At 35.0% G+C, this 26,445-nt stretch overlaps 1 protein-coding gene across 1 annotated transcript in view; it reads right to left on the bottom strand.

Moving 5' to 3' along the window:
- LKRSDH (lysine ketoglutarate reductase/saccharopine dehydrogenase) overlaps positions 1–23,355 on the bottom strand; it is a 35,444-nt gene extending 12,089 nt beyond the window's left edge. The window contains exons 1-12 of the mRNA XM_069837306.1: positions 23,227–23,355; positions 21,276–21,361; positions 19,926–20,081; positions 17,877–18,053; positions 17,477–17,629; positions 15,365–15,590; positions 13,062–13,189; positions 11,255–11,529; positions 10,181–10,352; positions 7,977–8,047; positions 4,072–4,205; positions 277–517 (exon numbers count right to left, since the gene is read on the bottom strand). Of these exons, the coding sequence (XP_069693407.1) occupies positions 277–517; positions 4,072–4,205; positions 7,977–8,047; positions 10,181–10,352; positions 11,255–11,529; positions 13,062–13,189; positions 15,365–15,590; positions 17,477–17,629; positions 17,877–18,053; positions 19,926–20,081; positions 21,276–21,350 (1,808 nt within the window). The 5' untranslated portion in view covers positions 21,351–21,361; positions 23,227–23,355. The remainder of the gene's footprint in view (positions 1–276; positions 518–4,071; positions 4,206–7,976; positions 8,048–10,180; positions 10,353–11,254; positions 11,530–13,061; positions 13,190–15,364; positions 15,591–17,476; positions 17,630–17,876; positions 18,054–19,925; positions 20,082–21,275; positions 21,362–23,226) is intronic.
- Between the last annotated feature and the right edge of the window lie 3,090 nt (positions 23,356–26,445).

The following is a 26,445-nucleotide window of genomic DNA, read 5'->3' as shown; positions in this document are numbered from 1 at the left end:
GAAATTCGATTGCCATGTGTCATTTCCAAACTCTGAGATTTTAAGCTATAGTGTGATACGCAATTCGTTTGAATTTTATTTTTTCTTCTGTCTTTTTTGAAGGACCACAAGGGGAGACCTCGAGGACCACAGGTGGCCCGCGGACCACAATTTGAGAAACGCTGGTATACACTAAGGTTAGGTTTAGTGTGAAAGTGGTCTATATGCAACGACGTCTCCTAGCAAATTACCCATTTTTTCTGGATTTTCCTTCATAAAAGCTATTAAAGACTGTACCGATCGTGCATCTCCTTGAGTTCATCGGTGCAGTATGATGCTGTGACGAGGTGGACACCAGCATTGATGCAAGCTTCCGCAACAAGATAGTGCAGAGTGTTGGGAAGCAGCGAAACAACAAGGTGGGCTGAGCTCACCAGTTCCTGCAGTAAATCAGGTCGTTCTACCACATCAAGGAGCACCGATTCAACTCCTGGGTAGCGGCCAGCCACAGCGTCTGCCTCGTCCTTTAGTGCTGATGCTGAAAAAAATATATATGTGGTTAGTAGGTAGTTCTGAGGTTAAGGAATTCTACAGTTAATAGCCTGGAAAAATGTATATCATTCAGTGATTGTATCTCATACACAGTGGCGAATACTGATCAATACTATAGGTATACCGCTTCTTACAGAAGTTCTCTTTGTCATCATTTTGCCCAAAACTTTAATAGACACATTACGTTTGTAATTAGTTGTGGATAATTCTGATTACTTAATAGTTTACTAGAATGTCAGTTCCATTCGCGAGATTTCTTGAGGAATGGTTTGCAAATATTCCCATGGATATCCATTTGAAGAGAACAAACTAACTGTTTTCCAATCGATAGCATTGACAGAGATCCATTATAGAGCTGTACTTGCATTTAACTCTTTTTAAAGCTGGAAAAGAGAGTTCAACAGGAACTTAGTTGTAGGTGCAGTTAAAATAAGACTCATTTTTAAATTTCAGGCATGGCCGACACCAAATCTCTTTCATTCATGATTTTTAGGTGTCTCACAGGTTTTTCTAGAAAATATTGATCTCGTGAATTGTACACAACACTCAATTAATTTCCTCAGGTGAATTGGGTCAAAATTTGAGCCATAGGTTTTCAAATGTTTTGAGCAAAAAATATCTGGGAAAGACATTTTGTAATACATTAATTTTTAAGAATAAAAAAAGGGAAAAAGAAAAAAAACAAGAATTAATGATTTCGAAATCAGAAAGCTTATTTTGTATTTGATGAATGTTCTTCTAAGCATGTCTTCACTTGATTTGTTATTCTTTCTTTTCGTTTGTACATGGTCATATATCACTTCAGTGAAAGTACTAATTGCTTTGCCAAATATTTTGAAATCCTCTTCTGAGATTGTCTAAAATTTCCTCAGTTTAATTTACTCTAGAGTGGCAGCATGTAATCTCCATTGACTTGTTTTGGAGTATGCTGAAGACGAAAATCAGTATGATCGAAGATCAATGAAAGCGTTTTAAGGAGGAAGACAGTACCATATCCAGTTCTCTCACAAGATAGTGAAAACAATTTGCTTTCATATTATACCAGTTTCCAATCACCACTATTTTCTAGATCTGTGATGTCTTCAAAGAACAGAATTAGATTGTCTTTTTGATTTTCCATAGTGTTCGCAAGTCGTGAGTTGATATTCGAGCGTGCTAAAGCTACTCCTGGTAAATTTTTCTCCATAAAAGAACACACAGTTTCAGTCCTTTTCGTGGAATTTGAAAAGAAGTTAGAGAGATGTGACACAGTTTGAGAAAAAAATACTGCGCTAACAATACACATTGCTGCCTATTGCAGTACTAAATTTAGGATGTGACAGTAGCAGTTTAATAATGCCTGTAGAAATGATTCTTTACTTTAAACTGAAACCTATCTAAATTAACAGACATTATGGCCGCACCACCATATGTCTGAGCAACAAGTTTGTCACCTACTTTAAAATCACTGATTGTTATAAAGACATAGTTGTATAGTTTTTCGGCAGATCTATCTGGATTGATGTGTGTGAAATCCATGAACCGTTCTCGAATTTCCCCAGATTTGTCCTCATAGCGCAAAATGGTAGATAGTTGTGATTTGTTAACTCTAGTATGTCTGAGCACTCATCTAGAACAATAGCCACAAAATTAGCAGAAGCAAGTTCTTTTCTTTTGCAGTCTATCATAACTATTTTTATTTTAACAGCTTCAGTTAAGTAAATCTGAATAGCAGATGAAGTTCCTCAGAAAAATGTCGTGTTCTGAAAGTGTTCGTTTAACTCTTGGTCATAAATGAGTAGATGTAATATTCCTATCTAATTTCCTCGGTTAAAAAATGTTCCGACTTATTACTATTTAATACGAGAAAAATTCGTACCAGCACCGGGAATCGAACCCAGGACCTCTCAGCTCTGCACGCTCAGCGCTCTTTCCAACTGAGCTATGCCAGGACATGATCCACGGCGCCGGCCGAACCCCTCTCGTAATGCTTTTTTACGGCCTTACTACCTGCATTTGAGACGATACAAGTCATATATGCAGGAGCGCATATTTAAATGACTTTGTGGCCATATTCAACATCAGTTTGTGACAACTGCTAACAGTTAATACATCACATATTCATTTTGTATGAGGTCTCGCCCACCTCATTGAATATTACACGGCTACTATGAAGTAGCCAATATGTATTATTACTATTTAATACGAGAAAAATTCGTACCAGCATAGCTCATTTGGAAAGAGCGCACAGTGCGCAGATCTGAGAGGTCCTGGGCTCGATTCCCGGTGCCGGTACGAATTTTTCTCGTATTAAATAGTAATAATACATATTGGCTACTTCATAGTAGCCGTGTAATATTCAATGAGGTGGGCGAGACCTCATACAAAATGAATATGTGATGTATGTTCCGACTTGTTGCGCCCTCGAAGAGTTACTCTTTCTGCATCTTTCGGCATTCCTGCTCTGATGCTGTTCTGCCATGCTTCTCTCCCCATCTTTATGTGATAGCTATTAGGTTACATCCATTTTCGGCTTTCCCCTTCAAAAACCTCTAACATTCCTTTAGTGAAATGGCAAAACCAGGAGTGAGACAAGTGGCCAACAGGCTTGGACTCACATATTCAATTTTTCTCAGTCCCTAACTTCCTTAAAAGGATGCGTTTACATTCATCATCAAATAATCCATATACCGGTACCTTGAGAGAACTGAAAAATAGCAAGCAGAAAACATTGCCTCCATTTCTCAATAGAAACTGCAGCAAATGTTGTATCACATCTTAAACAGGCGTAACAAATGTTTGTAACAAGAAGGCAGACAATTTTAGCATGTTGTTTAGTCAGCTGTCCAAAGAAGGTCTGAATCTCACAAGTGATACCAATAAGGCACCACTTATGAGGCAACTAGGCTAGGAGATAATGAGATAGGGTGGCCAGTTCCTTTCCCCCTCCCTTGCATACATTGCCGATTAGCTACATGTTACACTAATCAGACTTCAGATGTATAAAAACAATTGTTCTTCCTCCGAAACATATCGTCAGTGAGATGTACTGTCTGATAATAGATGTACATATCAGACAGAATCTCAGTTAAAGGTCAATTTTAGTATTGTATTATCTTTTAATTTGGGTGAATAAACCATGTTTCAATTCCTTATATTTAGTAATATTTTACATTACTGGATTGCGCTGTGTTGAATTAGTAATATAGTACTGCGTATCAGAGATAGCAAGCTGTCTGCATAACTGGAGTTTGGAAGCAGCTCGGCTAAGAGCCAGGTCGCCGCATTGCGATTTCTCTATAATTTATTCACCTAGTATAATACTGGTACCTGTAAATTTGCCGCACAATGGACAAATTTAAAGACACAGTTGCTTGCAAAGAAATTGTAGATCGCCCTACCACAGTAGAAAAAAAAGGAAAGTTGGTCACAATGCTTATTTTTATACATATTCAGCTCTTCCATCAGTTTCTGATCACTCTGTATGTTGTTAATTACGAGGATATCATATCAATTCTTCATAATTTATTGTGTTCAAAATTCTTCAACAGAATGACTCACCAACAGTAATACACATGTTGTTCCCTCTGTGCAGATATTCCACAAGTGGCGCACTCACCATTCCAGCGCCCAGAACTATAACTTTGTGTGCGTCTAATTCACCATCTGGACCAGGAACCTTATGTCTGCTCCCTCTGCAACAATAACCAGTAGTTTAATTCTTCAATTCTAGTTAGAAAATAATACTGCAAAGAATAATGATGTAAGAAGAAACATCCGTGACTTTGTAAATGACAAAAACCTTTAATTAAGATACATAAAATAGCTTGAATATATTATATAGGAGGCTGAAAAATTACACTTCCAGAGACGAGGATTCTTTGAAAATAAAAACTGTAATCATCACTTCTTCAATCAGAATCTATATACAACTCCAGACAAGAATGTTTTCCATTAAGAACAAAAACATTAATGAAACATGAGTAAGTGCTTTCACAAAATAAAATTACCAAAACTTCTCATTGGCCATTTACCAGATTTTTTGTTAACATATCTGTTAATACAAAACCTTGTATAGTTAATGTTTGGAAATACGAGGTTTTGGTTCTTTATTCTGTTATCATTCCAATGTACGTGGTTTTGTATTTTGTCATTTGTGAAAAATATACTGTTCATTTTTCTATAAGCGTTCATAAGCCATAGAGGATCGATATTTTGCAACTATTAAGCCCGAAAACTCTATTTCAATGGTCATTAGATTTACGAGGTTTTGGAATAACAGCATGTGAATGGTGTGCAAAATTAAAAATTCTTATTTCATGTAACAGTTATTTAATTATGATGCTCTCTTCGATATTTTTTAAATTGTAAATTCCCTCTACCAGTACTTATTACGTTTTCTAGCATATACGAGTACATTTTATGTTATCTTTGCAAAAAGAGAGCGAGAGAGAGAGAGCGAGAAGGACAGGGAGGGTCAAGTGACCCCCCTTGACTTCCTGCTGTGGGTACCCATGAGCACAACTCTAACATAATCTGAATTTTCTCAAGACATATGTCCTGAGCTGAAACACTTTCAGCAGGAAATTTTAGTGTTAATGACAGGTTGGAATGGTAAATATTAATATGGGCGAGAAATGCAAGCAAAGTTTCCCTATTTAAGTTTTATTTAGGAATATAATTCTCTTACATTGCAAGATAGTAGTACATTAATACCAGCATAAAAAACGCGTTAAAATGTATCAGATTTGATGGCTTTTAATGCAGAAATCTAGAATGTAATGACGGACTTTTTTTCTCCCGGATGCACTGTATTATGAAGGCTTGTTGTGCTTGTCAGTGCAAATTGGTAATAATGAGAAGGTATTGATATTTTGAAAGGTGAGTCCGAAGATTATTCAAGGGATTAGGGCCTACTGGATATTCAACTTACAGTTGGGGAAAACCTTGGAAAAAACACAAACAGGTAGCCCGTCCAATTAAGACTTGAAGAAATGCCCGAGTGTAGACTTTAGGGTTGTCAACTTTTTTTTAAGAAAATATGGGAGACTAAGGATTCGACAAAATTTCACATAGAAAATTGACAAATAATTCCGTTCGGTTACTAAAAATAACTTTATACTTTGGCAGCTAGACTTTAATTACAATATTTTGAGACAGATCTTGTCTCACGTTATATTTGTAATCAACTGCAGTTTGCAGTTCTGATTTGATTAGATGTGTCGTGTTCCTGTTTCGAACATCTGTTTAATTACTGTTCAACAGAAGAAACATCCCTTTATATGAGCATTAGTACTTGGTATGCTAAGAACAAAAGTCGCTTTTTTTTTCCAAATTTATAACATTAACATAGTTTGATTTTAAACGGGTGAGAAGTAAAACCATTTTTGGCAAGCATTATCTTCTACAAAGTCTGCAAATTGTATTGCGTCTTGTGAACAACAAAATTAATTCATCATATAAATCATCATCATGGACAGCAAAATAAAATGTTTAGAACAAAGATTTTTATATTATGCAAAAATAAGGGAGCAAAATGCTCGAAGATTAGAAAATGCGAGAGCTGGGAGACTGTTAAAAATTAGAGGCAAATACGGGAGATACTAGGAAATACGGGAGGGTTGACAACCTTAGTAGCCTCAGACATTGAGTCCAACTCGCTACTGTTTGAGCTTTGCCTGTGGCTAATGATGAGCTTGACAAAATACTCTATCTAAGGTATTACGCTTGTATATAGCATTCACACTCCCATCAGTCCTGATGCCAGCCAAGTGTTTCAAAGCAAACAGTGAAACAACAAACACAAAAACCTTCTGATCACTACTCTCTTGTCGGTGTACAGTGTACAGTGCACAGAATCTCTCAAGTTAATGCAGCATTGATGCTTAGTATAAGAAGTCTTAGCGAATGATCCCAATATTTTTGTCAGCCGAGCAACTGCAGGTCTCCTCTGCTACTACTGCTGTTTGCATCCGCAAACTCACAGCACTTTGCCAGATTGAAACCGACGTACTATGTTTTGCTCCATAATGTTAGCTTTGACAGCTAGCAGTAAAGGCACTCAGAGAGTCAGCTAAAAATAAGCATAGTTTATTCTTTTACATTGTGTTGTGTTTTGCAATAGTTACATATTCAGTGTGAGAACGTGTACGCATTTTGAAAACGTACATGCAGAAAAAGAAATCATGTGGCAGAACAAAAGAAAACTTTGGACGTAAATTTCCTGGCTTCCCAAGTCCTTGTAGAAAAATAATACCGGTACTAAATTTAGTCACACACTGGAGGAATTTAATGTTAGAAGTTTTAATATACTGTAACACAGTACATAGGGGAGACTGTTGTACCTTTAGCATAGTGTACCTTCGAACATTTTTTGTTTTTTAATTTTTGCTGCTACCTAGAGGACTCAAACTGAAGTAGACTGTAGAGAAAGCCACTAAGTAGCTCTGATCGTAGTTTCGGTTTGATTTATTGCAAAGTGTGAGTTCTGTGGACAGAAGTTCTTCTTTTAGTACCAAAAGTAAACATTTCGTTCATTGATATATGTTTTCTAACACAAAACCAGATTGTATTTGTTACTATCTATCAAGTACAGTGTGTCCCCTATCATCTGATGAGTAATAACATACTTTAATTTCCATAATTTATTCGAATCTCTAGTTTTGGGAGTCATATTTGTTTAAAAGTGCATCCTCTTGTACCTTTAAACACAAAACATCTTGTACCATGGAACATGTTCCAAAGTACATGATACTATCGGTTTTTGTTTTTCTTTCATTTTAAGATCATGCCACGAAGTAAGTCTGGAGTTAAAAGGCCCGAAATTGATCCAGATGCCTTGAAGAAAGCTGTTGAAGCAGTTATTGCTCCTCCAGGAAATAAAATCTCAATCAGAGAAGCCTGCTCTGGTTTATGATGGCAAATACATTTTAAATATGATTGTCAGTTTTTACAGCTATATTCCCACCTATATCACATGTGTTCCAACTTACAAGAGGGTATGTTCCAAGGTACACGAACCTGTTGTACCTTTGAACACATTACATATTCTTTCATTTTATTTTTTCCATCCTTAATAGATCTGTAAAACAGGAAAATACATACAGGAAGTTGTAAACAAATCTTCAATAATTATTTCAAGCATTTTTTCATTTAAAAAATTTCATTTCCCAAAATTAAAAAAAATGAAACGTGAAAAGTGTTTAAAGGTACAACAGTCTCCCCTAAGTCTTAATCTGGCAAAGCACCTTCAGTTCGCCGATGCAAGCAGTGATGGTAGTGTGGGGGTCCTGCTGCTGGTGGACCAACAGAAACCCTGTATTGATCAATCATAGCCATATGATTCGTCACTTAATGGATTGTATTTCTGAGAGATGCTACTATTGCACAAACTCAAGTTTCCCTCTTTCTCCCTTTCGAAGAAAATATTGCAGGAGGAAGAAGGGAGCTAAAAAAATGTTACTTACCTGTTGGCTAATCTTAGCTCGGTTATATATTCAAAATTTGGTGTCAGTTTCCCATTGCTGGCAATAATGGCCTGCAAAATAAAAAAAACTTATTAATTCAATAAATTTGAAGCCTTATGTACTTCACTTTCCCAGTTTATACTTCATAATTGTAAGTAAGCTTTGAGGTTGAGTATCTATTCATTGTCTCTTTAATGTCGATGTTGGAGTGATGAGAGTTCTCAGCATCATGCAAACAGCTATCCTTTATGTCCACAGAAACGATCCCTAGAACTCCTTTAATAGGAAACTAGTATTATAAGGCAATGATCTATTCATTCATTCATTATTAGCACTACAGCCCATGAAGGGCCTGGGCTTCCTTAATCAGTAGAAACCATTCATCTCTATCTTGAGCCCGTTGTCTCCATCTCTTGCATCCAACTCTCCGCAGATCATCCTCCACATCCTGAAGCCACCTCAGCCTTGGTCTTCCTCTCTTCCTTAATCCTCCTGGGAGTCCATATAATGCCCGTTTAGGTAGTCGGCCTTCTGGCATACGTTCAAGATGTCCCAACCATCTAAGTCTGCCTTTCTTAATGAAGGAAACTATACTCGGTTCTCCATACAGTTCCATTAGTTCTTTATTTGTTCTACTTCTAAACTGACCATTTTCAAAATGGGGACCATATATCTTTCTCAGTACTTTTCTTTCCCAAACTGCTAGCATATTTTCATTTCCAGGGTTTGTTTTGATGGCTCTAATTGCTTTTTCGAGAGCCAAGTTAAATATGACTGGGGAGAGTGGTTCACCTTATCGTAAACCATTATGCACATAAAACTCTTCCGATAAATCTCTCCCTATTTTCACTTGACATGTAGTACTCTTCCAGGTCATTTTTATTAACCGTATTAACTTTTTAGGTATTCCCAGCCAGTGCATTGCTTCCAAGACTTCTTCTCTTATTATGGTATCATATGCTTGTCTAAAATCAATATATAGATGATGCAGGTCTATATCATTTTCATAAAATTTCTCCAAAACCATTCCAAGATAAAAGATGTGGTCAATTGTTGATTTACCAGGTCTAAATCCACTTTGGTATTCTCCAATAATCTTTTCAGCCCATTTCATTAATCTATCATAGATCTCTATTGACAGAATTTTATAAGCTACTGGGAGCAGTGCAATCCCCCTGTAGTTGGAACAGTCAAACTTATCCCCCTTTTTGTATATTGGGCACAGAATAGCTTTAGACCACTCACGTGGCATTTCTTCTTTTTCCCACACTTCAGAAATCAACTCATGTAGGCTTTCTATAACTCCTTGCCCACCATACTTAAACATTTCTGCTGGGATACTATCACACCCAGGTGACTTTTTGTTTTTCAAGCATTTTATCGTCACTCCAATTTCTCAATGATCTATAATGACAAATAATTTATACATTACCGGTATATGCTTAGTTACTTACGGGTTTATTTAAATATTTCTTTACTCTATTTAACAAAGATAATGCATGTTATGTTGTATCATTATACAGAGTTATTGATGAAATTATACTGGTACTTGCAGAGTTTGTTCTTAAGATAATTTTGAACGAAAGGTTTATATGAGCATGAATTCAATTCCAAATACACTGCGCCAGATTTTTAACCTTACAAATAAGTGGCACTTAATGGGCCTGACAAAGGACCCGATTTGTAGGAAATGTGGGATGGTTCCTGCATCAACGTCTCATATTTTGCTGGATTTTTCAGGTTTCGGCCAAATCAGGCATGTACAGTAGGCCTATACCTGGAGCAACACATGCTCTCTTCTGAGGATATTCAGGAAATCAAACCCAGCAGTATCGTCATATCATCAAGGTTGTTACTGAATGAGAACTCCAGGGTCGATTTCTAGTTATGGGGTACACAAGTACTTCAGCAGTGTTGTTCTTGTTGCACCATAAGAGGCTAACTATGTAACACCGTATTATGATGATGATGATGATCATGATCATGATGATGGTTAATGGAATAATGGTGAAATGCTGGTAGGGGAAATGGGAGTACCTCGAAAACCTACCACCAAACACTGTCTTTGTCCACCACAATTTCACTTGAACACACCGGGTTTCGAATCTGGGTTACTAGTATAGCTCTTCGGCTAATGGTGGCCAAAATATACTAATATAATATAATATAACTTTTATACTTGAATGTATTTTTCATGTACTCACGCCTGTTACAGATGGTGAGAAATTATGTTTCTCAAGAGGCTGTGTGGCATCGGACTGGAGAATATCAAATGCATAAGGATATAGCAAATCCCCAAAAAAGTCTGTCGACTCTCTAGGAAGTTGAGTCGGCATATTGTCTATGGAGCATACAAGCACACCAGGACCTTTGAAGCTGCAACATGAAGTCACACATCATTGACGCTACAAAATTCTTACTCATTTTACACATAGGTTGACCTATACTATACAGTAGACGGAACTTATTTCATACCAATGATAAACCAGTTATTACACGAAGTAGTTGTCTGTAACTCTTATTTTATTTATTGAATTATTTTACGACGCTATATCAACATTTAGCGTCTGAATGAAATGAAGGTGATAATACCGGTGAAATGAATCCGGGGTCCAGCACCGAAAGTTACCCAGCATTTGCTCATATTGGGTTGAGGGAAAACCCCAGCAAAAACCTCAACCAGGTAACTTGCCCCGACAGGGATTCGAACCCGGGCCACCTGGTTTTGTGGCCAGACGCACTGACCATTACTCCACAGGTGTGGACACGTAACTCTTTTCCAATGCCAAACCATCATGATGAATTTGGACATTCTCATAAGAATAATGTGCATAATGTGGTGACAGTGTGAAGTAATGATTTATTAAAAAGAAATAAGAGCCCACTTTGCTCTGCTACTGGTAATAATAATCTAAAAATCCGCCATTATAGAAATAATTTGGCGAACCACTTGGAAGATTTCATGAATCCTCTAGGGGTTCGTGAAACATAGTTTGGGAATCACTGCTTTATATTATACATGCTACAGATAAAAACAGTATGTACCAGTAGGAACAGAAAATATTTTATTTCGGCCATTATCCAGAAAAGCAACACCAAATTAAGACATATCTCTTTTCCACCCCGACTTGTTACCAATACAGCACACAAGAGATCCAGGACGCAATACCATTTCCACAATAATCCGTCGTGGAGGGGGAGATGTGCCCACTTTGGTGTAGACCTTCTCGAGAATTACCTTAATTTTCTTTAACTGGCAATTGTAATGATAGCATTACCTCTTTGTATCCTTGTTTCGGTCAGCATCATACAAACAAAAAGGTGTGTCAATAGTTGTACATTCATTCATGAACTCCACCGAACCACCAGGATCAGCAGAAATGTCACAAATTGCTAACATTCTGTGAGGCAATGCTGGGGACCCAACTGATGATGGAAGCCATGGAGTGTTGGCAGGCCTCAGTAAAGTTTTTGCGTCCGGAATAGTAAGGAGTTTTGGAGAGTCAATAGCCCAGTAGATGCCGTTGATGATGACGGACGCATATGGTGCAATCTACGAGAGACATATAATTTAAAATTACTTGCTTTATATAAAAATTCTAGACCTATACTTGCAATATTCACTTTAAAATATGATACATTTGTTCTCATTTGATGTTTCGAAGCATTCAATGAAATATTCTTGAGACATATCTCTGTTATACACAGTATCGATTACAGAACCTAATGGTCTCTATTTCTATTACTTTATTAATTACTGTACCAGTTCCTTTATGACCACTGAGTGTGAAAACGGGCAATAGAACACTCTCATATCAAAAAGAATGTACAATAATCTGCTCAGCTGTAAGCTTTTACAAAAGTGAGGAAATTGGAAACGAAATAGGTAGGCTACTTGTGATTTAGGTGAGGTGTGAGCCAATGTCTCTCTATTGATTACAATGGCAATATCCTGCTGTATAGGAAACCTGATGAGTATTCTGTCAGATAAATTCCAGTAAGAAACTTCTCTTAAAAGAAAAAGCTATATAATTTTGTTATAGGATATTTAACTACACTATATCATCTGCACGGTTATGTATGGTCAGTGAAATTTATGACAGAGAGATGGCATTTTAGAAGATATGTTCGAGGATTGGCCATAGGATTACCTACATCAGCCGAACAGTTGGGGAAAATCTGGGGAAAAATCAACTTGCTAATCAACTCCAGCAGGATTACAACCTACACTGAGCTGAGAGTATAAGTATGAATCCATCTCATTATCTTTAAACTATGCCAGTGTTTGTCCCTTTGTAATACTTTCTAATAGGAAATAAATAATAAAACGTAAATACTCAAATTCTTAACATTTCAATTTAAAATTGTTGTTCGCTGGGATACTTTATTGATCTACAAAGATATTTCCAATTGACTGCTGTGGAGGGTGGGCAGCTAAAGAGCATGGTGATCCCAAGAGCAATGACACATCTGGATTATTTCGTTTTTCTTTCATTTGTTCCCTGAAATAATTATCTTTACTCTGCAGCGCCGAATTTTCTTATTCATGTCATCACAAATGCACTAAAGAATTTCCAAAGCTTTAGAAAAGTCTATGAGTCTATTGCCTTGAGGTGTGGGCTCTGTAATCTGTCTATTAATGATTGAAGAAAGAAATGACGATCATATTTGAATTTTACATTAACAACTTTTTACATAATATTCTTCCTCAACTACATTAAGTGAATCTTATTTTTAATGCAGTTTCAGCAATTCCAGAGATGTCCTAACTTTTTGTTAATCACGAATAATAAGAGCATTCGCAATGGCTGCAGAATATCTATCTATTGATAGCATGCCAAAAAAAAAAAGGCCATCCAATAGCTGACATAAAATTATGTGATTCCATTAACGAAGACTTAAGAATTTATTATAGAGGTATAAATTTTATGAGATAAAAGTGAAGTAAGAGACAAACACAGTCCAGTTCAATCCAATAAAAGAATTTACATGGAAGAAATAGTTACAAAGAATTTTATGAGTTCAGAACTATTATACTACTGAACTACAGTCTCAATTACATCAATTTTCAGGAGTTGGTCCAACCTTCTTACTGAATGTTGAGATGTACCGGGATGGGAACTTCTCATATTCATCTCGGTCAAACCCTCCACCATCTTTACGTTCCAAATGATGTCGCCTCCGGACTTCACATCCATAAATCTTGGTATGAGCTGCCAACACGAGGAATTTTAGAATAAGTTCAATGTTTATTATGTTTCTATTATTATACAAATCACATGTTAAACTGTGACTAGAATTCAAGTTACCTTACACTTCCCAAACACTTCCCTGTTTCTCTTACGTAATTTAAACAACTCTGTCATGAGGAATGAAAGCTGTGTCTCTATAATCTACCTTAATGTTTATAATATGTTAAAAATGTTGTCTCTCATTCTGAGAGAATGATACCAAAAGCATTTTTTCAAGAAATAGCTATCTGAACCAGAAGAATTCGCTCTCATACAGACTGTAAATTACCATATAGTGCGAAATATTTAAATGAAGATGAAGTGTAGTCAATCACCACGTTCAACAAGTTGCCTATTAAATGTACAGGGTGTACTGTATTGGTGCATTATTCTTTTCTTTCATTATTAATATTATTATTATTATTATTATTATTATTATTATTACTATTACTATTAATACTGCTACTATGGTAAACATTGCCAAAGCGATAAATAATTATGGCTGCTGCGAATATTTTCTTAAACGAGTTACTTTCCCTGGACCAAAAATACAATGCCAAAAGGCTATAATTATTTACAGCTTTGGCGAAGATTTATATTATTTATTATTATTATTATTATTATTATTATTATTATTATTATTGTTATTATTATTATTACTATTATTATTACTATATAAATGGATCATTTATGCTATCAGTACATACATGGTACAGGTAAGTAAAGGTTTTTACAAAAGTCTAACTACATACCAGTACCTGTAATTCAGTTTTTTTTATTATGAACAAGGTAGATTTCTATTTATGACAATTTTAATGCAAATTTTTATTATAATATGCTATAATATTGCAATGTGATGAATTTGGGGAGCTATGCTAAGGAGCAAAATCTGGTTACAGAAACCAGCTATAATGACTGTGTGGATCATTGTGCTGACCACAGTCGTTACCTCCATTCTCATATGGTGATCATTCACCTTGCTGAGGCATGTAGATGTGCTGCCAACAGCCGACTTGTGAGCCTTGGCTCTTCATGGCCTATCGCACTATGGGCACTATTGCACTCTAAACTTATGAAAGAGTAAAATTCAGCATTAAACACAGCTAGAATCAAAGTAAGGTTAGGATTTAAAGCTTTCCCTCACTACTTATTCAAGCTTATAGCCATGTAGTGACATGTTTGAAAACAAACACAATTTAAATAATGGTTTTAAGTTGTTACACTAACTTATATGAATATTATCCCTATTTTAATAACACTAAAATCACACGTACATATTCACTAGAAGGTTGGCGAAATCTGTGAAGAACAAAGTTCTGCTACACAATTAACAAAACATTTTATTTTTAATCATGATGTTCAACTTTACTTCTGATCTCTAGAAATGTTCTAAAAGCTGAATAGGCATATTACTGAAAGCACATACTGGTATGTTTTTTATTTTATTTATTTATTTATTTTTTTATTTTAGTAGGTTATTTTACGACGCTTTATCAACAGCTTTGGTTATTTAGCGTCTGAATGAGATGAAGGTGATAATGCCGGTGAAATGAGTCCGGGGTCCAACACCGTAAGTTACCCAGCATTTGCTCATATTGGGTTGAGGAAAACCCCGGAAAAAACTTCAACCAGGTAACTTATCCCGACCGGGAATCGAACCCGGGCCACCTGGTTTCGCGGCTAGACGTGCTAACCGTTACTCCACAGGCGTGGACGAAAGCACATATGGAGGTGTGTTGTGATGTATAATTATGTTATGTTTATGACAAGCCTTAAATGCTGTCATTACTTGGTGCATAATAAACTGCCAAAACGAGACAGCAGACAACTTGGCACTCACTTGAGATAAACATGTGGGTCTTGGGCTGTCACCATCAACATATAGGCTACATCCCTATCAGAAAAAAAATGTCAGTCCCATATTTCTTATAAGTTTTTTAGCCGTAAGATGAGATCTCGCAGTAATTGAGCCAAGCAACGTTTCAGACCGACCTTGCTACATGATTCGTTATAGCTTATGCTGGTGGCACACCTTATCTCCATTAACTATTCCACACTATATAAAAAATGTAAACATAAGTGAACTTGATACTAATTACAATATAATATTAATTTATACCGTATCTGCTACAGCAGATTTGCAAATGTCATACTTACATCCATGCTCTGCCACTTTCCTCAACATTTCAGGGGGAACGTACTCATGTGGCAATTCTTGAAACACTTCCTGACCACCTTGGGATACATTTCCACTGCCGGTAAACACAAACGTTAGAGGACCAATAGACTTTGGCATCATACCCAGAGCTATCTCATAACCTGCATCTCTTATGGCTTGTCTAGCCATTGATGAATTCCTATAGTTATGTGCTGGTCCAATGTGCTGTTAACAAGAAGTGCCATTAAATCACATATGGTACAGAGTTACACTATTGCTTTAAATTTATGTAGGCCTAAGGTACAGTAGCTACTATAATTACATGAATCCAGAGAATCTGATTTTATGTGCTTTTTACCGAATTGATCAAGATGGAACGAAATTATAAATTCCTCCAACAGAAATCTTCCACAGTTCGTAACAGTGAAAATTTCTCTATAAGAAATCAGTCAAGTATTCCAGGAGAGTGTCATTATAAAGCTTGTACAGTGCCCTTTTTGGCTATTTCATTCCTATGTACATGAGATGGGGAACTTAATTCAATATCCATGTTAGTACATTTAAAAGTGCCTGTCCAAATTGTATAGTACCATTAAATGCTCATAATAGGAATAAGAGTCTCTTTTAGATATAGGAGCCTGATAGAGGTAGGCTGTACTACACATTTCTGTGTTTATATAGCCTAATTTTGACAATTTTTTAAGCATGAAATAACGAAATCACTGGTTCATGCATGCATGAATCATGTGGACACATTTTATTAATGCAAATTTTTTCCCCTCGAAATTTAAAAATAAATTCAAGTTTGAATTCTTTCTCGTTTTTCACATAATATTAAGCTGAAAAAACTGAGCTATAAATTTTACTTTGGGTCACTTAAAAATTCAGTTAAGTAAAATTTAACTCTTTTATTGGTTGCGTGATTTCCTTTAAGAAAATCGATTTAATGATTCATTTAATTTTATTAAGAATTAGATTACTGGTGGATAGATAGATTGACCTAAATATTTCAGAGGTAAAATGTGGAAAGAAGTGGCATTTAAAGCACCATATAACATAGCTGCTCGTGTTAAAAATGCAGCATAGCAAAATGATTAAAAATATTTATTATTTATGAATAGCTTAATATCAAAGGCGGACATCTGATCTCAGATGGAAATTTAGATAGCTGTGGATTTTTATACAATTTTTCATACTTTTTCCAGTTATAGGGAAACCATATGCAAACTCTAAGCACTACTTCTATAAAATAAATTGTATTAAATATTACAAAGAACACTGTGAAACAAAAAACTGCCTTTAGATCAAAACTATGGAGACGACAGATGTCCGTCTTTGATATTAAACTACTCATATCCATTATATACTGGTACATTCTTAATATTACTGTAGTTCGCATTTTTACTATCTACTTATTTTAAGTGCCTATTTTGGATGCTTTTAATGTCATTTTGCATGCCTATTTTTAACATTTTAAGTGGTTACATGTCCGAGCTTTAGTCATTAGTGTTAAACTGTGACCCACTTGATCTCATCTTTGGAGTTCGTTAAAAGATAAAGTGTATAGAACAAACTCAATCACCTCAGATGAGCTCAAGTACCGGTATAGTATCTTTCAGAACATTACCGTAAAGTGGGGTGACTTTGAACAGTAATTTAGCGCCTTTCTAAATTAAATGTTGTACCCAATTGCGAAAAAACTGTTTAAGTTGTCAATAAATTAGTTCAGTTTTTTCGCAATTGGGTACAGCATTTAATTTAGAAAGGCGCTAAATTACTGTTCAAAGTCACCTTGGCGTTCAAAGTCACCCCACTTTACGGTACCTCTATTTCTCGATGGAAAATTATACAATTGCTGTAGAACATGTTAAGCAGGTGCCAGAAGTGTCAATAGGATGGTGGGAAGTTTCAGCATGTTTTTGGTTAAATAATACAAGCATAAACTCAGCACACCACGTGGCCAATAAATGTACCATTGTTATGCATACAAAAGGTACTGCGCAAGTGGGCTTCGTTAGACTGAGATACACTGTACAATGTTACATGTTAATCTATTGTCACTATTTCATGCAATGTGAGTCATAAATACAGATGAAAAAATCAAAACTAACCATGAATGGTGTGTGATGTCCAAGGGCCAAGAGACGTAATCCAAGACCATGAAGAATGTTGACCATGCCTGCCAGACCAGCGTATTTCCCAAATGCAACAACACGCTGCCCATGCTCATCCATCAGCTTCTCATAATCAATCAGTCTTATGTTCTGTTAACATAATCACTTTTTATTGAAGCTGAATGGAGTCTTATTCTTTGAGTAAATATTTGTACACATGTTTTTTGTGTCACTGCACATAATTTGACATTATTTCATACTATTTTAATAGTAGTAGGATCTTATAGACTGGCCAGTGAGATGAATATAACAGAGAAATTAAGTCAGTCTTTATTTACATTAAATTTGGTCGGAGTAAATGTAAAATCGTTTTCCATTTTGAAAGATGCTGTCATACCTTTTCTAATATGGCATCCAGAAGTGGCATGTTGGCTTCCTGTGCTTTGATTGTGTGAGAGAAAAGACAGTATGTCTTATTCGGAATAAGCAAATCCACTGGGGCCTGTTTTACTCCAAATATCACAGATGCTTCAGAAATGTCCTCCTGGATCACAGCCCCAGCTGCAGCATATGCCTGAATTGAAACAAAGGTAAATTTTTAGGAGATGCCTTCTTTTGATTGTTTTCATTTCGACAAGAATGAGTCAGCCTTTTTGAAAGCAGACTAGATGACAAAAGCTTCTCAACTGAATAATAACAGGCATTTCCCATATTTATTCTGCGTTTAATTTTCTCTCAAGTGTCATTTATATTTGTTACTGTTGTCCACCTCTTCAAAAAATTAATTTCCTACTTTTATATTTCCCTTTCGTACTGTGTTCTGGTCACGAGACATAATCATATACTTTGTCTTTTCGAGATTTACTTCCAGACCTATGTCATTACTTGCTTCAAGTAAAATTCCCGAGTTTTCCCTAATAGTTTCTGGATTTTCTCCTAACATATTCATATCATCCACATAAACAAACAGCTGATTTAACCCTTCAATTCCAAACCCTCTCTGTTTTCCTGGACTTTCCTAATGACATTTTAACTGCTTTCAGGTTCATTTGCTTGAGTATATTGACTTACAACTAGCAAGTGTCAGTATTTAATTAGCCTAGTGCTAACTGTTGTGTTATGCGAGATAATGCTTGAAGGTGGCTTTCGTATTTTAGTTAACAAAGATGAATAGCGCAAATTTGTTTATTAGAGCAGAAGTTTTCAGCGCACACTTTGGAATAAAGATCTTAGTTGAATTGACTTGGCAGACCAATTCCATTCCCTGGAATTTCAGAATATGTTAGAACAAAGACTAGGTCTTTTAATGGAAATTTTAATCTAGACGTACAATATAATATATGACAATTTTCAGTGATTGTGCGGATGTGAGAGGCGAAAAAAAGGCAAATCTTTGTTTTGTTTGTTGTTCACAAGGAACAAGGAGAGACGTAAAGATTTTCTCTACAAATAAGTGGATTATTATGATTTATAAAAGTAGGTTGCAATATTGGTCTGTTACATTCTTTTAAATATTTTCTCGTTTTAAGAATGGTTTGATTTAGCTTGGGTATTACTCTAATAAAATTATATTTTTACTTCCAAACGTTCTATGTTATGTTGTGCCTGTGACATTCATGCAGTAACTATATAATTCTGACCGGACAGGATCTATAATATAACATACTGATTTTATAAAAGTAAACGATCAGTTTTCAACCACCAGCCGCCACTGATATTTTCACTAGAAAATTTTAAAGATATGAGCTGCAGACTTTAAACCATCCTCATTCCTGGCTCGAGCTCAGCTCAGACTTAAACTTGTCGAGCTCATATAGAACATTTTAATGCTGAAGAATAGAGTGCAAGTGGGAAAAGGGCAAAAACAAAATATTTCCTTTTCCTATCTGCATGTACCGGCTTTTTATCTATAAATTAAGTTTATTGTAATTACATATCAAAATGATTGGAAAATTGCAATATAAAGGTGCGTTTCTAACACTAAATGGCCACTTGTGCAAAATACACAGAAAATATATAAATACCGGTATGGATATACAGAGAACTTATTTTATCATACTGATACCTGTGTTCGTAGGCTCATAAAATATGATACACAAAACTAATTGTTAAATTCCAGAAAATTCTTTATTTTAGGGAAATGTTAATGCTGCTTTACTATTTGTATATTCTACATTATATGCTACTAAACTTGTATAAGAATATTTAACTGGTACATTCATACTTATACATTCTGTGTCACAGTTTACATTGTCTTTTTGTATTCAACTGTATACCATTGAATTGATATGTCTACAATAATAAATTCCATTTTAAACTTGAAATTACAGAAAAAAAAAAAAGTAAAATAAATAAATACTGATAGCTTCATCAGAAAATTCAAATTAAATTAAAAAAACGATTTAGCTCTTCAAACTTCCAAACTTGAGTTGTTTTTTGCACTTACTTGCATAGGATAGGCTCTCCTATTCGAGGGCTGTACAATGACCTTAACTCCAGAACGTGTTAGACGGCGCACATTAGATGGCGCCAGTGGTGCCCTTCTCTCCCATACAGATTGATCTTCTCGCCTAATTGCTATTACCTTGCCCTGCACGGCTGTCTGAAAAGTGCAAGATTTCATTTCACAATGTAATCTTCAGTCTTGAATCAACTGACAACTTTGCCTTTTGCAATCTCAATGACGGTGAAACTCCTGTTAATTAATCATTATTAACTTTTATAATTTATCTATATAACAATCCTCATAATAAAGTCTCAAAATTCGCCAGTGGCCAAGTGCTTAACCTCTCTGCCTTCCACCATGGTAACCTGGGTTTGATCCATGTCTAGGTTACAAAGGAATTTTTGGTAGACAAAAGGGGCGTGAGGGATTTTCCCATTTTCCCGTTTTCCCCTCACTGTTATTATCATCATTCCATCAGTACGCCACAAACACTCTCACTCTGCGAGATTCTTTGTCAGGCTTCCACAACAAAAAAAAATTGGCTGAAAGTTGTAGGCCTACACATTCGACTTTAAGGGCCTTATTCATAGACATTCTTAGCACGGGCTTTCGGTGGATGATCAGCGAACTAACGTTTTTCGTATTCATAAACCAGTGTTAGCAATATGATATGATATGAATCCTGTTTAGTACGCTCGTAGTGTGGGCTAGCGAAATGTCTATGAATAGCACCCTAATAGACTATTATTAAAATTAAGTCTCAATCATATGAAGTGTCAGGCACTCACAGTGATTAAATTGTGAAAAAGAATTTGGGAGTATTCAACTACGTGTTACGATTTAATACTTATAACATTTCGGAATTACTTTCCGGTTACATTATCAAGATTGTCTCCCAGATCTGTATGCTGTCCAAAACATAGAAGATATTTAAATTTCAGAACAAAGTTGAAAACCCCAAATTTCTGTTATAGTAATATGAGAATCTTGAAAGACCTTATCTGGATCCTACATGTGATTTCTTTCAAAATCACTATTTCACCCTGGAATATAATTAAAGAAAATTTATAAATGGTAGTGAAGGAAGGAAAAATAGTACAATTATGGCAGAATAAATGCTAGTGAAAATCGTGCACACCATCTCAGATCAACTGGACTGGCCATTATTAATCCACTGTTACGGGAAACTGATTCACTGTCCATTGGATTAATAGTTAAATTACTTTCAATTTAAAAATTTGGAATACATGCTTTCAGTATAGACATGCAATTTATATTTTACGGAATTTTCAATAGGCTACATTTTCGCTCACAGAACTTATAATTAGAAAAGATCTAGATAATACTCACATGTTTGGCCCTCGTGTTGAAAATGTACGTGCAATTTTTCCTCGGCATCATGGAGGCCACCACAATTCGTTGCATATTGATATTCCCTAAAATATATACTCATTAGGCTATTGAACATGAATGCATGGACTTTTTCATTTATATTTTTGCTTGTTCTATACACATTTGTATAATTGAAATATAAGTACATGCAGTTGATACAGTCCTCATTTTGAAACAATAATTTTTTTTCTTTCATATTAAATAATAACATGATTTGATATTTCTTTTCTCAGAACAAGCCAAACAAGAATGCCATTCTTGCATCTCAACTCATGAAACTATTTTATTATTATTATTATTATTATTATTATTATTATTATGGTCATAAAAAGTGGAAAAATGAAGAAATTAAACTGTGACACACATTTTTTTATGTATTCAGTAAAATGCCAAGTGATTTGCATATAGAATGACAAATTTGCGCACATTCTCCATTCCAGTTATGTAATCAATATATATATATATATATATATATATATATATATATATCATATATATCATATACAAGAAACATATTGAGGAGATTAAATAGTATTTGGGACATACGATTTTATGAAAAGAAAAGAGAATTACAGACAGTTGGAGCAATTCAAAAGTTACGCGTTAATCTATTTCTATTCATTAAACACACCCATAGCAAATCAATAAGCATTTCAACATAAAAATTCCACAGTGAGAAAAAATTTGGATGCCACATTTTAAATATGATCTCAGTCCTCTTCTTGAACCAATTGATTGTTACTTTGCTGATCTTAACTTTATGACTATAAATTTAGGAATAAAATGTTTTGTCTTGCTGTAGTTATAGGGTTATCGGGTGTTTCGCAATTATAGGTACAAACTGCAGGAGTGACTAGAGGAAAATGAAACAAAGTAAAAGTCCTAATACCGTAAATATATTATGTCCGAGAACCATCTCTGAGATGTGTCATCATTGTGGCCACCAACTGAATACAGCTTGTACATTTACAACCGTTGTTCATTCTTCACGTTAGAGAGTTCTTACATACAATCTTCCACAACACGTTTATCGGCTGTGGCTTACCAACATCATGGCCTCCCAAGTCCCCCGACTTAAATCCTCTGGATTTTTTGTTTGAGAATATTTTAAATGTTTTGTGTATTCTAGCCCTTTCGATAATGTTAACAAACTTCGAGAGCACAGTGTCAATGCATTAGATATGCCAGGAATATTTGAATGTTTCTAAATTCACACTCAGATACTTTCACTGTTGCATTAATTGTCTGAAAGTATAACTGGTCCGACAATGAGTATATTTAAAAAAGGGTCTAAAGTTAACTAAAAATAATATATCTTAAAAAAATGAATTGCAAAAAAAAATAATATATTTATTTTTCTGTTGACAATCGCAAGTACTGTCTTGTAATTTTATCTGATTCTATATCAATAGGCACTGCATTCTAAAATACTGAAGAAAATGTAAGAACAGCCTGTTTCAAAATATTTCATAGTCATCGAGTTGTAATGGATAACATAAAGACCATTGTATTTAAATTAAAAAAAAAAACAGATAACAAAATTTGATCAATTTCCCTTAGAAACTCGACAGATATCACAGTTATATAAGTGCATTAACCTTTGCATTGAATCTGATATGGGTTAAGTTATATTTTCCTGGTTTCTGGATATTACGGTAATTATACATTGATAAGATAAAAAATTTAGACATTTTAAGTGTGCAAATATTACATATTTATATGCATTTTTAAAACAGTCTATGTGGCCCAAAAAGTATTTATGTTGCGAAACTCAACATTTACAATTCTCCCATCAGTTGATCTCATTCACAAAATACAGATTCTTCATAAAATCTTCAGAACTTTTGCATAAGATAGTAATGATATTTTATTGGGTAACAATTATCTTTTTAGCAATTGTTATACTCACCTTAATTTTCAGAATGACTTTTGATTTCAAATAGATATGTGAAAATTCGTCTCATCACATCTTGAGAGTAGATATCATCACGTTCCACATACGTATGCGGACAATATCTCAGAAGTGTTCTTGTTCCACTTGTAATGGCTAATAACTTGTTAGATAAGGAAGGTCATGATATCATTTGATCTCTGGGTTAAAGGTTAGAGAAAAAAAAATTAGTCTGTTTTAATGTCCTAATAGCTTAATGATGTAATGTGTAAGAATGATAACGTGAAAAAAAAATGTAATTTCATAAAGCTAAAATCAATTGAACCGTTAATTTTACTGCTCATCTGTATCACATACAATAAATACGCATGAAGGCATAAGTTCCCTTCTGCACATAACATGACTGTACTTCGTGGAAATTCACATTCACTTTCGAAATATGATGACATCAAATGATGACTTTTAAACTCTCAGCTAGAGAAGTTCCAAACAACTGGTCTGTGGTGAAACGACAAATCGATAATGGAATATGACAAACAGCAACTTAACTTGTGACCTCAAGAAACAAGGATTACTAGACTCGTGGCACATGGTGTTGCTATCATATTGTAATTCATATATATATATAAAATAAGTTTTTCCATGATTTTGTACTATCCTTCTCCTGGAATATACTGAATATATAACTAATAAGAATAGAAAATTCCAGGAGAAGGATAGTACAAAATCATGGAAAAACTTATTTTATAAACTGTAAATTTATTACTTAGAGTGATCGTTGTTGTTGTTTCGTCAATTGTCCGAAGACAGGTTTGAACCTCATAAGTAAGACCAATAAGGCATCACTCATGAGGCAATTAGGCCAGGAGATAATGGGGTAGGGTGGCCAGGTCCTTCCCCCCCTCCAATGCATACATAGCTGATTAGCTACATATTCCACTAATCAGACTTCCTATGCATACAAACAATTGTTCTTCCTCTGACATATATCGTCAAGTGAGATGTACTGCCTGATAATAGATATACATATCAGCCAGAACCTCAATCAGAGATACTTAGAGTGGTGTGGGGTGGATAAATTGTAGATGTTCACATCAATCTACAAAGTTGTAGTGAAGCCTTATAACAAATGGAAAAGTAGAGTGCTAATGGAAGTGTCATAGGTGCACGAAACTCACAAGCAAACGTTCTGATGGGGGCAGATAAAAAAGTTAAATTTTTTTCTTCTACCATGTTAATAATGTCAAAAGAAGTGCTTATGCAAATTTTGGCCACTCGACTGCAATTACGAGGGCCGTAAAAAAATAAGTTCGCCAGGGACCGCTAACAGAAAAAAAAAAACACAATTTCATTAGACATATTTATTGGAACGGACACAGCAATTGTTGAGCTATTTTCCAACATGTTTTGCAACGGAATTGAGACATTTCTCATATCATGGGATTGACAGAGAGAAGTGCAGACACAGTCAAACGCTGGTTCCGATCTGAGGAGGCTGACTTCTACGACACAAAAATTGATCATATGGTATGACAAATGTCTCAATTCCAGTGGGGGATATGTTGACAAATAACGCAACACTTGCTGTATCTGTTTCAATAAATATTTCTATGCAATTGTGTTTTTTTCTATAAACGGCCCCAAGGAAAATCACTTTCTGGACGGCCTCGTAATTGCGGTCAAGTGGCTAAAATTTGTATAAGCACTTTTTTTTGACATTATTAACATGATGGAAGAAAAAAATTTAACTATTTTATCTGCCCCCATCAGAATGTTTGCTTGTCAGTTATAACCAGGAAACGGATTTCTAGGTGCTAAAAAAGACAGCTTTAGGACTTTATAAAATCCAATCTAGGACTTTTAGGAGTTTATATAAAATTAACAATTAATATTTTCAATTTTAGTAAATATTCCATTTTAGGTAGAATTTGTATAAAGAATTAGTGCTGACGAGTGCTACTGAACTGAAATTATATCAGTGAAAGAGACTTATTACCAGTGGCGTAGCATGAAATTTTGAGCAGGGGAAGCTAACTCAAGTTGTTTTTCTTGTACATATGAGAAAACGTATTACAAAAATATAGTCTTAAATTAAATAGTAGTCAATGTCAAGTCAGCAGTCGAAGATTGGTTGGAACCTCGTAAGTAACACCAATAAGGCATGACCTCAAATGGTACGTAGTAAAATATGATTTCATATCTCTAACAAATAGACACGGTCATTTGTTTTTTAAATCGCACTTTTTTTCGTAAGTCAGTCTTGATAATAGAATTGTCCCAAAAATTCAAGTAAACTGGTGTCAGGAACTGTTATTTCACTCATTATTTATTATATCAGCCACAGTTCACACTAACACTTCAACTGAACATAACTCACGAGAGGGATAACTCGGAAACTAAATTATTTTCTATGTAAAAGCTAGCTTCTTGCGAGCCTTGCGACCAGGATAGTTTAGTTAGCAAAGGATGGAAAATCTGCGGTGTGGGTTACACAGAAGAATGAGTGAAAGAAACCAATCTGCTTGGAAGCTGGTGTGTGCAGGCTTCTTGTTTACTGCTGCACCATGAATCATCTTAACCTGCCGCATCACAATATTTAACGCATAAATATAAATTCTATTAGAATTAATAAATAATTTTGTTCATAAACTGCTGGTTTATTATGAAATTATTATTAACTGGGGAAGCTTAGCTTTTTAGCTTACATTGACGCTACGCCACTGCTTATTACTGATTGATCAGTTTCATTTCGCATAACAGGGGTGCATTGACGTGAAAACTAATTTGTAAGCTCTCGCCTAACATGAACAACCTACCACCCATTTTATGCTAGATAGACATTTCCAAACCAACTTCAGTACCAGGAAATTAGATAAAATCGTCTTCTCTCCCCTTCTAAGACCAATATGGAACGAACTTACCAGAGCAGTGTTTGTCTAAGATTTTTAATAGCATTTTTATAGTTATCTTAGCATTTTTATTTTAAATACTCGCAAAATATTAAAAAGGCGCTTTTCAGGCACAAACATAGGTTTTAGGCATTTATAGGAGATTATGGTTTATTTAGGCATTTTAGGTCCTATAGAATTTTAATAGGGGAATACTGTATACGAGAAACGTAGAGATATCTGAATAACATGTCTAGGATATAGTAAACAAAATAGGTATGGAACTAGAAATCTGTTCCCTAATCATAACAATTCAGTTTTCGAATTCTTATAATCAGTAGTTTCTCTG

The sequence above is a fragment of the Periplaneta americana genome, chromosome 10, assembly GCF_040183065.1.
Source record: "Periplaneta americana isolate PAMFEO1 chromosome 10, P.americana_PAMFEO1_priV1, whole genome shotgun sequence".
NCBI lineage: Eukaryota > Metazoa > Arthropoda > Insecta > Blattodea > Blattidae > Periplaneta > Periplaneta americana.
Note: the sequence above shows the minus strand (reverse complement) of the source record. Positions and strands in the feature narration are given on the sequence as shown.